The sequence below is a fragment of the Zootoca vivipara genome, chromosome 11, assembly GCF_963506605.1.
Source record: "Zootoca vivipara chromosome 11, rZooViv1.1, whole genome shotgun sequence".
NCBI lineage: Eukaryota > Metazoa > Chordata > Lepidosauria > Squamata > Lacertidae > Zootoca > Zootoca vivipara.
This window is the reverse complement of record NC_083286.1, coordinates 12468984-12484559: the sequence shown is the minus strand read 5'-3', so window position 1 is coordinate 12484559 and position 15576 is coordinate 12468984. Positions and strand designations below refer to the sequence as shown.

Sequence of the window (15576 nt, the reverse complement as noted above, 5' to 3'; positions counted from 1 at the left end):
TAAGAAGGCAGACAAGAGCAGCTTTATCTGCCTGCAGTGATAAGGAATAGACATAAAAGAAGAAAAATCCCTGCAGAGAAGCATCAGTTACACATAATATATACCAGCATCTGTCGTACTTCAGTTCTGAGTAAAATAAGCCTTCTTTATAGCATGATTTTATGTTCTCAATGTAGATTAGGCTATGTGCCTACCTATTCTCTCGCTACTGAAGACAATATAGTTATTATGTTTATATGCCCTCTGGCTCAATCACATGACAGCCTGTGTATAATATTGTACCGGGTTCTGTCTGCATTTATTCTTGCATTTATCTTGTTTGATTTGTAAAGAAAGGCTCCTTTGTTCTACAGGTATCTTTCAAACCTTTGTCTGGGTGGTATTAGTACACTACAAGCCTAATTTCACTAACCCATGAATCTAATGGCACAGAGGAAATTATCTCTGGCAAATCTTCAAATATTGCTTTGACATGGAGTCTACAGGTTTGAGTTTTATTTAATGAATGAAACAAAATCTCAGGGCCACTTAAAAAACCAGCAGCACGTTTTATCCATTAGTCACTAATTCATTAATTAGGCATCGCCTTTCCTAAATGCATTTATTGGTTCTAATGAATTGAGTAATGGTGCTGTTGAATGATGTCTTAGGAATAGGTGCTGTAGATTTTTCTCTGTGTGTTTTTGCTTACTCACTAGGAGAGCAAATTTCACTACTGTAACTGACCAACACCAGGATATATGCTATCCACAAAAAAACGGGTGAATGACTACTGCTAATTATGTAATTAGCACTGTCTCTGTACTTTCTGCATTTCGTTTCCATCTAACCTCCTCCAGGCATGTAATCCAGGATAATGCTTCATTCATCTGATGAAGTGGCCTGGAGTCCTCAAAGCTTTGCCATAATAAATTTAAGGTGCCACAAGACTTATTATTGTTTTTGTGCCAGGAGTCCTCTGGAAGATAAAATACAATTTTTCTTTAATAGGTGCCATATTTCAAATATAATTGCCCCAAAGACGCACCTTTTGAACTAACTGATGCCTTTTTTTGTTGAGTATTGCTTGTATGACTTGTATCCAAGAACGTCATCTTCTGCCTGGGCAGTGGGACTTCCTTTCCCGTTGCCCCCATGTCTGATCTGCTCCAGGCACTTGGGAGAACCAACAGTGCAGATTATTTATTTCTATACTTCTATACCAAATCTCTTAAGGAGTGTGCATCGTACATGGATGAGGGCATGGGAAGAGGAAGATGGACAAGTTGGTTGAATGCACCCATATAACTTTTCTTTGGTTAAGGAAATATACATATTTTTAAGCTTTGCTTTTATATCCCATTTTACATAGCAGAAAGTTTTGGTAATGGAGGGTAAAAAAAAATCTAGATTATTGGCCTGGTTTGCAGGCAAATCATACTAGATCGCCAGGAACAGGTGTTTGGCTTGTTTGCTCCTTCTTGCTCCCCTTACACACTCAGATATCTGGGAGCTTCCAGTTTTTACTTCATTTACTTACTGTGCTTAGCAACAGTATTCAAACTGGGCAAACCATGGTTAGCCCCCAAACCATGGTTTGCCTCCAAAGCAGAATACTTCATACCGTGCAGTGTTCGAAACTCCCATTGTTCTAGGTGCATTTTGCATAGCTGCCAAGTCTCCCGTTTTTCGCGGGAAACTACCGTATTTTGTTACCATTTCCCGCTGTTATCCCAAATTGATTATATCCCATAAAGCTCCTGCTGGCAGCCATGTACCAGCTCCCGGCTGTCTGGACATGCAGACACGGGCAGCCCGGCACTGGAAGTCGCTTCTACGCATGTCTGGACATGCATAGAAGCTACTTCCGGTGCCGCACCGCCACGTAGAAGCGACTTCTGGTGCCGCGCCGCCGCTGATCCCAGATTTTTCAAACCGGGAGTTGGAGGGTATGGCATTTTGTGACAAGGAATTTCATTAGTGTGAGCAGTTTCTGAGCTCTGGCCGCAGTACGGCGCCTAAGATTTCAGATTAACACTGCAGTACCAAAGGAAAGGAGCTTTTTCTGCCTCCCCACTTCCAGCTACCCTCTGAAGAATGGAGAAGAGACCCTCTGAAGAATATTAGGGAGATGGGCAGGGGAAGGACTGGACCATGTGAAAAATGGACATAATATTTTAGCTGCAGTTCATTCATTTTTAGCTTTGTATTCTTGTTACAAGAAAGCACACCAAGACTGCCCGTTGTTGCACCCCATAACCTGGGCTTAAGGTGCCTTTTAGCTGCTAACTTTCATATCTCTGTTTCTAACACTCTGTGACGGGGGCTGGCGATCACATGCTTGATTGCTATTCAATGTTTAAAATGAGACCCCCAGATCCTCCTTGTAGAAAGCTAGCACTTTAGGGAGAAGTTCTGGTTTGAATCCTTCTCTCTGCCTGTTAGCTTTCCATAGACAGCTATTTACAGGGAAGCTTTCAAACATGCATGCTGAAGTGGCCCTGGGAATACGTACATGAAGTTTATACTTTCAAAATGATATAATGTGTGAAGCGCCCCCCTCAGTGACTATTTAAAGTTGGCCTGTGCTGTGACTGATAAGGGTAGTTTCACAAATGGATCCCCCCCCCCTGGATTTCCCATATCCTGTAACATGAATGTAAAACTTGAATTAGCCTCAGTTTTGACTTTCAAATGACTCTCTTTGGCTAGGTTAAGCACATATAATATATCAGGCTGAGAGGAAACATATTTCAGGCTAAAAGGCACTCATAGCATCCCTTTTGGTAATTCCTTTAGAGCTGTATTTCTGGGTAATGGTATTCTCCTCTTCCTTTAAATTAAGAGGATAAGATTAATGCCCCGGACCTCTGGATCTCAAGAGCAAAATCCTAAACTTCCATGAAGGAAAGGTGGTATCTACATGTACATTGAATATATTTCAGCTTTACTCAAGCCCAGCCTGGTGTTCTGCAGATGCTGTTGGACAGGCATCCCCAAACTGCGGCCCTCCAGATGTTTTGGCCTACAACTCCCATGATCCCTAGCTAACAGGACCAGTGGTCAGGGATGGTGCGAACTGTAGTCCAAAACATCTGGAGGGCCGAAGTTTGGGGGTGCCTGCTGTTGTACTACCTGCTCCCATCATCTCTACCACTTGGTCATGCTGTTCCAGCCCCATTGAGGCATTCTGTCCACACAGGATGCAGGTGGCACTGTGGTCTAAACCACTCCCAGTCACCAGTCTAGCTGCCGCATTCTGTATTAGTTGTAGTTTCCAGGTCACCTTCAAAGGTAGCCCCACGTAGAGCACATTGCAGTAGTACAAGTGAGAGATAACTACAGCATGCACCACTCTAGCAAGACAGTCTGCAGGCAGGTAGGGTCTCAGCCTGCGTACCAGATGGAGCTGGTAGACAGCTGCCCTGGACACAGAATTGACCTGCGCCTCCCTGGACAGCTGTGAGTCCAAAATGACTCCTAGGCTGCACACCTGATCCACCAGAGGCATAGTTACCCCATTCAGGACCAGGGAGTCCTCCACACCCACCCGCCCCCTGTCCCCCAAAAAGAGTACTTTTGTCTTGTCAGGATTCAACCTCAATTTGTTAGCTGCCATCCATCCTCCAACCGCCTCCAGACACTCACACAGGACCTTCACTGCCTTCACTGGTTCTGATTTAAAAGAGAGGTAGAGCTGGGTATCATCCGCATACTGATGAACTTCCAGCCCAAAGCCCCTGATGATCTCTCCCAGTTGCGTCATATAGATGTTACCGAACACAAAGCACTTGTGACAGAAGCAGTTTGAATTCTTGTCATTACCGAGACAAAATGAAAATGATCTTTTAGGTGGCCCCTTAAGCCATGTTTTGGCTCCAAAGATGTGAAAGGTCTAGATTTCATTTCATGTTTAACCTCCGTCAAATTGGCAGTCTCTGGTTTGAAACTGAGTCACTACCGTGTGGTTAAGTGAAAAGTACGTACATGAACTCTTTGTGAACCGGGAATGAGGCTGTTCCTGTTTTGTTACATTGGTTCCCCTTTCTGTTTAGCGCCACACTCTGTGATGACTTTAGTTATTGTAAAGTGTATTGAATACCTGTCAGGGAGAGAAGAAATTGCCCTAATTGGTGCTTCTGCTGAAGTTTTGTTGGGAAACAATAACTCCACGTGTGCAGAAAAGGCTTCATTTTCAAAAAAAATATTCCATCCTATATAAATAAAGGTAAAGGTAAAGGGACCCCTGACCATTAGGTCCAGTCACGACCAACTCTAGGGTTGCGGCACTCATCTTGTGTTATTGGCCGAGGGAGCCAGTGTACAGCTTCCAGGTCATGTGGCTAGCATGACAAAGCCGCTTCTGGCAAACCAGAGCACGCAGAAACGCCGTTTACCTTCCCTATTTATCTATTTGCACTTTCAGGTGCTTTCAAACTGCTAGGTTGGCAGGAGCTGGGACCGAGCAACGGGAGCTCACCCCATTGCAGGGATTTCAACAGCCAACCTTCTGATTGGCAAGCCCTAGGCTCAGTGGTTTAACCCACAGCGCCACCCGCATCCCAGTTAAATACATTATATTAAATTATAGGTGTCTGTGCTCAACATTTCCTACATCCATTTTGTTCCTTGATCATTTTCTATGAACTTGGCTGACCTAAAGCTTGCAAATACCATTGTGCTGTTCTTGGCCATAATTGCAGCAATAATTACAACAATGCAACCGCCTAATTGCTACAACAAACCATACATTTATTGTAGCCCATCTTTGACCTTCTCTGCAAAGTTAACAAATTCATTTTAAGTAATCAAGAATCTGACAGAAGCTGAAAGTCTTCATACCATCCCTCCTGTGCTGCATCTCTTGGGCAAGAAGGACAAATGTCGATACTCTGGCTTAAGAATAGGAGACCTTCCTTCCGGCTTAGCCAAGCAATTGCTGACTAAAATGGCAGGGGGAATGCAGTAGTGACTAAATCAAAACTTGCTTATAAGTTTTAACTTCTTTACAGGTATCCATGAAACCAAGAGAAAGGCAGACGCGGGACTTTCAGGACTGACCTTGTATTTCCCTTGAACTTCAGGATCTATCAGCTAGAGCAGGGGTGTCCAAACTTTTTTCAAAGAGGGCTAGATTTGATGAAGTGAACATGCGTGAGGGCTGACCATTTTGATTGTTCCCCCAGAGTTTTTGACCTTTTTAAAGGATTGAATCCTTAGGAAATGCCTTTTGGAATAGCAGAAACTAGGTTCACAGGCAGAACAGGGAGCCACATGGCAGGCGGGAGTGAGAAATGAACAGCGGGTGGCAGCGTGAGCCTAATGGTGGCCGGGAGAGTGAGCAACACACCAGGCACCTGCGCGAGTCAACCAGTGGCAGGGATACAGAGCGGCAGGCGGCTGGCAAACCGCAGCATCTAAACACCCAGGGTGACCGCCTCACACACTATGAGCCAGTTAAACAACAACAACCATGGGAAAAGCCCCGAACAAAAAACAACCTCACGTTCTAAATCCAAGAGGCATCAGACAGAGACCTTTATGAAACAATAGGGGGGGGGAGAAAGGGTGTGTGTGTGTGTGTGTGTGTGTGTGTCCATGACGTGAGCCCTCTCTGCAATATCAGCAGATCGATCCCTGCTTTTTCACAAATGCACCCATGGACAGCATGTTCGATGGTTTTTATATACATGTTGTTGTTTAGTCGTTTAGTCGTGTCCGACTCTTCGTGACCCCATGGACCAGAGCACACCAGGCACTCCTGTCTTCCACTGCCTCCCACAGTTTGGTCGGACTCATGTTGGTGGCTTCGAGAACACTGTCCAGCCATCTCGTCCTCTGTCGTCCCCTTCTCCTTGTGCCCTCAATCTTTCCCAACATCAGGGTCTTTTCCAGGGAGTCTTCTCTTCTCATGAGGTGGCCAAAGTATTGGAACCGCAGCTTCACGATCTGTCCTTCCAGTGAGCACTCGGGGCTGATTTCCTTCAGAATGGATAGGTTTGATCTTCTTGCAGTCCATGGGACTACATAGGTGTCCGTAAAGACGAGAATGTAAATAGTTTCCTACACACTGAAATGTTAATGTAAAAGCAGAGCGTCGTATGTTTGGCAGCCTTTGGCTGCGGAGCCAAGAAAACAGACCTCAAAACTCGGGCACGCGAGAGGATTTGCAGCAAAAGTTGACTCGCTACCAGTCGTGATGCAAATTGGGGTTTTTGAGCAAGCACAGGGGAGGATTTATTTGTTTACACGTCCATACAGGTACATACATACATCCATGCATGCTGGGGTGTCTGACTGCACCGGGAAGACCACAGCGAATGGGTGGGTTTACCGCAGCCAGGCAGTGATATAAGGTGAATGGCTGTGCACAGGAAGGTGAACGAGGTTCCTGGGGCTTCGGCCCCTGATCCTTGCGGATGGCACCTGCTGAGCTTCCGCTGCAGAATCCCCCTCTCGCTTCACCTTGCCTGCTTTGTCCGCCTCGCACCTGCGTGCTGAGCTCCTGAGGAACAGTGCAGCAAGAACAGTACCACCCAAGCAACCAATCACGCAGCGCCACTGCCAGAGACGCACCAATCGCAAACTGCCCTGACCGCCTCTAACCTTCCTTGGCGGAGCATTGGCTCCAGGGGAGAGTAAGCAGAGCAGCAGGCGCTCAGGGGCAGCAACAGATTTTTCCAAATTGCCCGTGGGGCCATTTTAAAGCGGGACGCAGGACGCAATTGGCCCCCGAGCCAGACTTTGAACATGCCTGAGCTAGAGGAACGTGCAGAAGACATACACTTGAAACTAAAGACCACAGTGTCCCTGAGAAGCTGCCGAGCATTGGAGTTTGCTTACAGTACCAAACTTGAGCTGAGCTCACAAACCTTTCACACAAAAATCCATTCCTGGCTACCCCCAGTCTTTCTTTCTTTCTTTTATAATTATTTTTATTAAAGATTTTCTTGGGTTACAAAGGTAGTGCAATGTCTCATTTTTTTCCATGCATCATTTTTACACATCAATTTTACTTGTTGAGACATTATGAGGAAGGGGGGGGAAAGCGGTGGGTCGGATGGGGAGTTGGGTGTGGTGGATTGCCGATGTTTCTGTTTTTCTTGATATGTGTAGGGGTTCGGCGTCAGCGTCGTTTGTGCAGGTTCTCTGTTGTTTGTTCGTGTTTCTTTGTTGGTGAGAGAGGTCAGGATTTGTCTTAGAATGTGGTTGTTCATTTGTGGTTGGCTGTGATGATCCTTAGTTTCTTGCGTGAGTGGGGAGGGAGGGTGTTTTGATTAGGTTAGCCATATTGATTTGTATGCTGACGGTAAGTTTTTGTCATTGTCCTGTTGGGCTGTATATGTGATGAAGGGGAACCATACTGGGGTGAAGGCCAGTCTTTCTAAATTTCAGAAGTCTAAGTAAGTGCACAATGGCGGTGCTTATTTTATTGTTGCTCTCGTGTCAAACAACTGGATAATCTGAAATCCTTGCCTATCTAGTACAAATTGGTCAGAGATCTATCTTCTGTCCACCTCTGCACTAAACAGTAAAGAATGGTGGGAGTGTAAATATGTAATAAAAAAAAAAATCGGCAAAGGTTGTTTAAGGAGATAGCAGAAATCACTGGGTTAAAGCTGACCAAAAGTCCAGAGGTAGCATTATTCTCAATTTAGGATGGGGTGGAAGGTTCCCAGGCTATGAAGGACTTGCTCACAAATTTATTGACAGCTGCACAAATTATTATAGCTAGGAAGTGGAACGGGCAAACAGAATATAAAATGGAAGAATGGTATAAGGAGGTGTGGGATATGGCTGTTAATGATAAATTAACATGTGGCATTAAGCTAAGATGGGGAATATGCAGGAGAATTGATTTTGAGGAGATATGGAGGGTGTTTGTATAATTTGTACTGTTAAAATGGAAAGGGGTCAACCATTGCAAGAGGTGTTGAAATTTTGGGAGGTTGGATAGTTGTAACGGAATGGTCTTGGTGTCGGGGTGCACATGTTTATTCTAATTTATTTATGATTATTACTTTGTTTAAAAAAATGTATAAAATGTAAATACAGTCGTACCTTGGAAGTCGGACGGAATCCATTCCAGAAGTCAGTTCTACTTCCAAAATGTTCAGAAACCAAAGAGTGGCTTCTGATTGGTTGCAGGAAGCTCCTGCGGCCAATCAGAAGCCCCATCGGACACCTCTGGGTTTACAGCGACCAATCAGAAGCCCCAACACTCACCTCTGGGTTTACAGCGTTCGGGAGCCAAAACATCCCAAGCACCAAGGCATTCAGGATCCAAGGTACGACTGTAAATGTATAAAATATAAATAATATAAAATGGAAAGAAGAAAAATAAATAAATAAACAGTAAAGAAGCAACTGACTTGTTCAGTTTATCAGACTCTGACGCCTTCTGTGCATCTTAGGTGCAACAAGGATGTCCATGACTGCAAAATGAGCTGTTTTTCTGTGCTGATAAGGCTGCAGCTGAAATGAACCTTTTATCTGCAGCAAATTGAAATATGTCTTGTTCGGTCTCCCAGTCCTGTGCATCAAGCCCCAGCCAAGTTTGATAGGACACAAGTCTTTTGTGCTGTTTTTGACCAGTGCTGCTCAGCTCATTGAGTGACTTAGCTCAAGGTCTAGCACTGATAAGGCCAAAAGAATGTATCACTTCTCAGCTGGCAGGTGTCCTGCATGAACCATTTCTCAGGTATCAAAGGCATGTCTCGCCAGAGTGGTGCATGCCCTGATTATCTCCCGCTTGGACTACTACAATGCGCTCTATGTGGGGCTACCTTTGAAGGTGACCTGGAAACTACAATTAATCCAGAATGCGGCAACTAGACGGGTAACTGGGAGTGACCACCGATACCATATAACACCAGTCCTGGAAGACCTACATTGGCTCCTAGTACGTTTCCGAGCAAAATTCAAAGTGTTGGTGCTGACCTTTCAAGCCCTAAACGGCCTCGGCTCAGTATACCTGAAGGAGCGTCTCCACCCCCCATCGTTCTGCTCTGAGGTCCAGCTCTGAAGGCCTTCTGGCGGTTCCCTCACAGCGAGAAGTGAGGTTACAGGGAACCAGGCAGAGGGCCTTCTTGGTGGTGGCGCCCTCCCTGTGGAACGCCCTCCCATCAGATGTCAAGGGAATAAAGAACTACCTGACTTTTAGAATGCATCTGAAGGCAGCCCTGTTTAGGGAAGTTTTTAATGTTTGATGTTTTCTCGTGTTTTTAATATTCTGTTGGGAGCCGCCCAGAGTGGCTGGGGAAACCCAGCCAAATGGGTGGGGTATAAATATTATTATTATTATTATTATTATTATTATTATTATTATTATTATTATTATTATCTTCTTTCATAGTCTTAGTAACTGGCCATCCCTAGCATTAAAAGGAATGTCTTTCTTTTTTCTAGCAATGGTACTCTGGAGCAACTCCATTTAAGTTGGATACATTAAGCAGATTTTTAGCAGCCCAGACAGTAATTCAACATAATGCAGAAGAAATAAAAGAATTTGGCATTAAATCTAACTTTAGACGGGGGTCGGAGAGAAGGACGTTTAAGCCCTGATTTCATTCTGTTTATCTAAGCCATAGTTCAGAATTATGCCATATTTTAATTAAATCTTGGCAAGGCCTCTTTTGCTATTCGCTTGCAGGAAATGAAGAATTGCAGGAGGAGGCAGGAGAGGAGAAACAACTGCTTGCCTAATTGCATCGCATGCTGTTAAATGCCAGCAATGTATTACGAGGTGTAACACGATACACATTGTGGTCTCAGTTGGGCAGCCTTTTAATAGAATAACCTGCCACATCCCATTATCATTAGCATAGGATTTCTTAGATAATTCTTGTTTTCACTTTAAAAGGGTTCCCCTCCTCCCTTCCTTGAATTAATATGTTCATTGATGCCCTTCTTGTTTCCAGAAACATTGTCTAGTGAAAACTTGAGGTGAGAGACCCGTATCTGGAGGAATGAAAAATGTCAGATTTAACATTTCTCTGCTGCTGTTGAAGGACATATTTCTTTAAAATTCATCAGGGACAAGGCAGACATCTGCAGATGTACTTACAGGCTCCCCAATTTGTCTTTTGCAGGGAAGATTACCACGAAGATGGGTTTTGCCAGCCTTACAGGGGAATTGCTTGCGCTCGCATCATTGGAAACAGGACTATTTACGTGGATTCCCTCCAGATGCAAGGGGAAATCGAGAACCGAATCACTGGTAAGCCTGCGTGCCTCTATCCTTGTCCGAAAACATTGTATTTCATGCGAAAGCCTGAAATCCAATTTTAACACTGTAATGAATGGAAATCAATCTGGGAACAGCTTTTTACAGCCTGCATCACAGAATGAATTGTGGCAGTGTGTTTTCCCTATTACGCAGTAGCTTTTGCAGTCCTCCTAAGGTGGAATTTGAAGTGCAAGGAATCGCTCTCAGGGCTTTAATATATGTCTGGGGAAGGGTTTCTTCCCTTCACTTTAGTTCCTGCTTTGGGGCAACAGGAGTACAACTCTAGCCTGAATGTAGAGCTGTCCACACAAAAAAAGAAACCTCTTTTGGAGTGATGTTTTTTCCAGGGTTAAAGTGTTTGCTTGTGTTGGGAAGCAGTGACCCCAGGTCAAGAAGAGGATGCTTCAATTCATCTACGGCAGACACCTTTGCCAACCTGCATGAATAATTGGGTGTTATCTCATATGATGGCACCTTGATGAACATGATCTTGTTCACTTCTTATAGGACAGGCACATCTAACAGGTAGATCGTGATCTACTGGTAGATCACCGGAAGTCTGTGGTAAATCACTGGTAGATCACTGGCTCCCCCGAAAGAAGCTCAACAACGTTGTCCCCCCTAAAAAAAGCACAGCATTTTTGCCCTGCATCCCTTAAAAATGGGCTTTCCTCCTCCCTAAAAAAAGCTCAACAACTTGAACCCCTTGAGTAGATTGCAGTGTCTTGGGAGTTGGCCACCCCTGTTATAGGACACAGTGATTTGGAGTATCTGGATTAACTCTTGAGGTGCAATGATGTCTTGTGTGTTGCAGGGGGAGATTGAAATTCATGAGGTTTCTGTCTGCTCACGTTGTGTTATTCTGTGGCAGGGCTGGTGACAGACTTTAGCACGAAGGGGACGGCAGAAGACGAGATGGTTGGACAGTGTTCTTGAAGCTACCAACATGAGTTTGACCAAAATGCAGGAAGCAGTGGGAGACAGGAGTCGGACATGACTAAACAACAAACAAACAAGCAAACAAACAAACAAACAAACCATGGTACTGAGGAGGATCTCACCCCTCCAAAAACAAACAAACCACAAGGCCTCTGCCCAGTGATTTTGCCCACCATCATGCCCTGTAGGGCTCCTGGATGTCTCTTAGTGGTGGGCAGTGGTGGCACTTTTGTATTTTGAGTAGCCAAATAGCATGGCAGATCACAGCTTAGTAGTGTTTCATTGTTGTTGTTGTTTAGTCGTGTCCGACACCAGGCACTCCTGTCTTTCACTGCCTCCCGCAGTTTGGTCAGACTTATGTTCGTAGCTTCGAGAACACTGTCCAACCATCTCGTCCTCTGTCGTCCCCTTCTCCTTGTGCCCTCCATCTTTCCCAACATCAGGGTCTTTTCCAGGGAGTCTTCTCTTCTCATGAGGTGGCCAAAGTATTGGAGCCTCAGCTTCACGATCTGTCCTTCCAGTGAGCACTCAGGGCTGATTTCCTTAAGAATGGATAGGTTTGATCTTCTTGCAGTCCATGGGACTCTCAAGAGTCTCCTCCAGCACCATAATTCAAAAGCATCAATTCTTCGGCGATCAGCCTTCTTTATGGTCCAGCTCTCACTTCCATACATCACTACTGGGAAAACCATAGCTTTAACTATACGGACCTTTGTCGGCAAGGTGATGTCTTTGCTTTTTAAGATGCTGTCTAGGTTTGTCATTGCTTTTCTCCCAAGAAGCAGGCGTCTTTTAATTTCGTGACTGCTGTCACCATCTACTGTAATCATGGAGCCCAAGAAAGTAAAATCTCTCACTGCCTCCATTTCTTCCCCTTCTACTTGCAGTCCATGGGACTCTCAAGAGTCTGCTCCAAAGACTCTTGGGACCAGTGATGGGACCCAGTGGCCATGATCTTGAGCTCCAGACCATATTTTGCACTCTCATCTTTCAGTGTCACTAGCACCCGCCACTGGAAGCAGCATCATAGGTGGACAATGTCGGTCTCTATGTCGGTCTCTCTGGAACTCCTTGCCTATTGAGACCAAGCGGACACCTTCGCTGCTAAAAACATTCAGATTCAGGTTAACACCAACCTATCTAGATGCTTAGAGAGTGGAGGTAATTTTAATCTGTTTTAGTATTTTAACTTTTTAGGGTTGAAAGTAGGGTTGTGATTTTTCTTGATGTTATTCTTGTATCTTTGTAAACTGCTTTGAGGTTTTTTATAATCAAAACAGTATATAATTTTTATATAAAAGGGACGTGGGTGGCGCTGTGGTCTAAACCACTGAGCCTCTTGGGCTTTCCGATCAGGATGTCATCAGTTCGAATCCCTGCGACAGGGTGAGCTCCCGTTGCTCTTTCCCAGCTCCTGCCAACCTAGCAGTTCGAAAGCACACCAGTTAAAGTAGATAAATAGGTGCCACTGTGACGGGAAGGTAAACGGCATTTCCATTCACTCTGGTCTCAGTCATGGTGTTCTGTTGTGCCGGAAGCGGTTTAGTCCTGCAGAACGCTGTCTGCGGACAAACGCCGGCTCCCTTGGCCTGAAAGCAAGATGAGTGCCACACCCCATGGTCGCCTTTGACTGGACTTAACCATCCAAGGGTCCTTTACCTTTACCTAATAATTAAGAATAATGATACAATGTTCTTTAACCTCCCTACAGCTAATTCAACGATCTTGCAAAGCAGTTACATACCTGAGTAGTGCACTAATACCTCAGGTTGCGAATGTGATCTGTGTGGGAGGCGCGTTTGCAACCCACAGCGCCACGTCTGTGCACGGGCATGAGCGATTCTGCACTTCTGCGCAGGCACATGATGTCATTTTTGCGTTCATGCGCATGTGCGAGCGCCGAAACCCAGAAGTAACCCATTGCGGTACTCCTGGATTCGGCACGGAGTGCAACCCAAACACGCATAACCCACAGCGTATGCAACCCGAGGTATGCCTCTATTTGGATTAAAATACCTGTCAACACTGGGATTCACTGTGCAACCTTTTGTTTTGTTTTTAACTATTTGTATCTGTGGGTTAAACCACTGAGCCTAGGGCTTGCTGATCAGAAGGTCAGCGGTTTGAATCCCCGCAACAGGGTGAGCTCCCGTTGCTCAGTCCCAGCTCCTGCCAACCTAGCAGTTCGAAAGCACGTTAAAGTGCAAGTAGATAAATAGGAACTGCTACAGCAGGAAGGTAAACGGCATTTCCGTGTGCTGCTCTGGTTCGCCAGAAGTGGCTTTGTCATGCTGGCCACATGACCTGGAAGCTATACGCCGGTTCCCTCGGCCAATAATGCGAGATGACTTTACCTTTACCTATTTACCCTCTGTAGTCTGCTGCAAAAAATGAAATGCTTGCTATGGTGGATCTCTTCCAGGAAGCACCTTCCTCAGCCTTATGTCCACCAGATGTTTAGGACTCAAAGCTCAAAACTTCCATCTTCTCTGACCACGTGGCCGAGTCTGATGAAAGTTGGAATCTAAAACATCTGGATGGTGATAGGTTGGGGAAGGCTGCCTGGGACTCTGTGATAGAGCGCACATTTGGCATGTACCGAGTTCCAGGTCCAATTCCCAGCATCCCAGGTTAGGGCTGGAAAAATCTGTCTGAAACCTGGGAGAGGAACTGCCAGCCAGCTCCTATGTTTCTGTGCTCCTATTCAGAGTTTTACGTAGGGTGTATATTTGCTTTTATTTAATAGGTTTTCGCAGCAAAGGCTCAGGCTCCTGTTGTACACCAGTGATTTTTCAGACAACTCTGCAGTTACATACAAAGGGTCCAGTGATTCAGTATGCATAGTTATCGGGGCTTGTAATAAGCCACAATCCAGAGAACCGTGCTCCTCCACATGTAGAAACAAGAACAGCTGTGCTCTGCGAAAAAGACATGAGCAAACTTGAATGCAGGAGATGCACACAGTAATCCAAATGGGCTGCTTACATGTGTCTATAAATGAACTGCAGAAATAACCAAGGCTTTCTAGCTTTCTCCTCGGTCTTGCCATCGTAGCTTCCACAGGTGAAGAGTTAAGCCAGGAAAAACTAGAATGAGCACTCCAGATGCATACCCTGATGGGATGTGGGTGACGCTATGGTCTAAACCACTGAGCTTCTTGGGCTTGTCGATCGTAAGGTCCATGGCTTGAATCCCTGCAACGGAATGAGCTCCTGTTGCTCTGTCCCAGCTCCTGCCAACCTAGCAGTTCGAAAGCACACCAGTGTGAGTAGATAAATAGGTACCTCTGCGGTGGGAAGGGAAACGGTGATTCCATGTGCTCTGGTTTCCATCACGGTGTCCCATTGTGCCAGAAGTTATTGTTAGGTGCATTATGAGACATCCGCCAACTTCCAACAATGGATACCAGCAGCCTTCAAGCAAGCGAACTTGCCTTATGATCACTCCATAGCATCCCACTGCCAGAGGATTGCCTCCTTCCATTCACCACTTTGCCTCCTCCAAGTGGAAGAAACCTGGGCAGTGCTGAATGTCACATCCATTGCCAGGTGTGTCCTGCTGGAAATAGAAATAGAAAAGGGCTTTCTGCTTTTTATATCCACTCAGTTGCCAAGTGCTTTTGTGACATCACAAGAAACCCACAGCCAATGGCAACAGCTGGGGAGGCATCATCTTCATTGCTTTGAGCCTCACAATGGCGGGTGGACCTATCAGTGACTGTGTGCTTGTTTGTTTGAGACAGATGGCGCTGTGGTCTAAACCACTGAGCCTCTTGGGCTTGCCGATCAGAAGGTTGCCGGTTCGAATCCATGCGACGGGGTGAGCTCCCGTTGCTCTGTCCCAGCTCCTGCCAACCTAGCAGTTCGAGAGCACACCAGTGCAAGTAGGGTACCGCTGCGGTAGAAAGGTAAACAGTGTTTCCGTGTGCTCTGGTTTCTGTCACGGTGTCCCGTTGTGCCAGAAGTGGTTTAGTCATGCTGGCCACATGACTCAGAAAAGCTGCCTGTGGACAAACGCCGGCTCCCTTGGCCTGAAAGCGAGATGAGCATCACAAACCCATAGTCTCCTTTGACTGGACTTAACCGTCCAGAGGTCCTTTAACTTCTACCTTATTATCTGATGGTCCCCTTGCCCCCTTGGAAAACACTTTTGAAGGCATGGGATCCTGAAAGTCTGCAGATTTGGGACACTTGTCATATTGAGACAGTTCTTTATTATGCATTGTTTTGAAAGAATAGACGTTCCCTCCTATCGTTGCGCCAGATATTTTGGGTCGATAAGTAGTTCACTGTAAAGTCTGTTCGATGTAAAAGCATAAGAATCAAACGTAAGGTGGCAAATCTTAGAATGGGAGAACTAGAACAAGGTTATTTTTGTTCTAGGCAGTTTTCTGGCAGTTCTTTTTTTAAAAAAAGGAAAAAAGAAAAGGA

At 45.4% G+C, this 15576-nt stretch overlaps 1 protein-coding gene across 2 annotated transcripts in view; it reads left to right on the top strand.

The window, feature by feature from the left end:
- ROR2 (receptor tyrosine kinase like orphan receptor 2) overlaps positions 1 to 15576 on the top strand; it is a 164014-nt gene that overhangs the window by 126523 nt on the left and 21915 nt on the right. For both annotated transcript variants that reach the window (XM_035099905.2, XM_035099906.2), the window contains exon 5: positions 10071 to 10198. In XM_035099905.2, coding sequence (XP_034955796.1) covers positions 10071 to 10198 — 128 coding nt within the window. The remainder of the gene's footprint in view (positions 1 to 10070; positions 10199 to 15576) is intronic.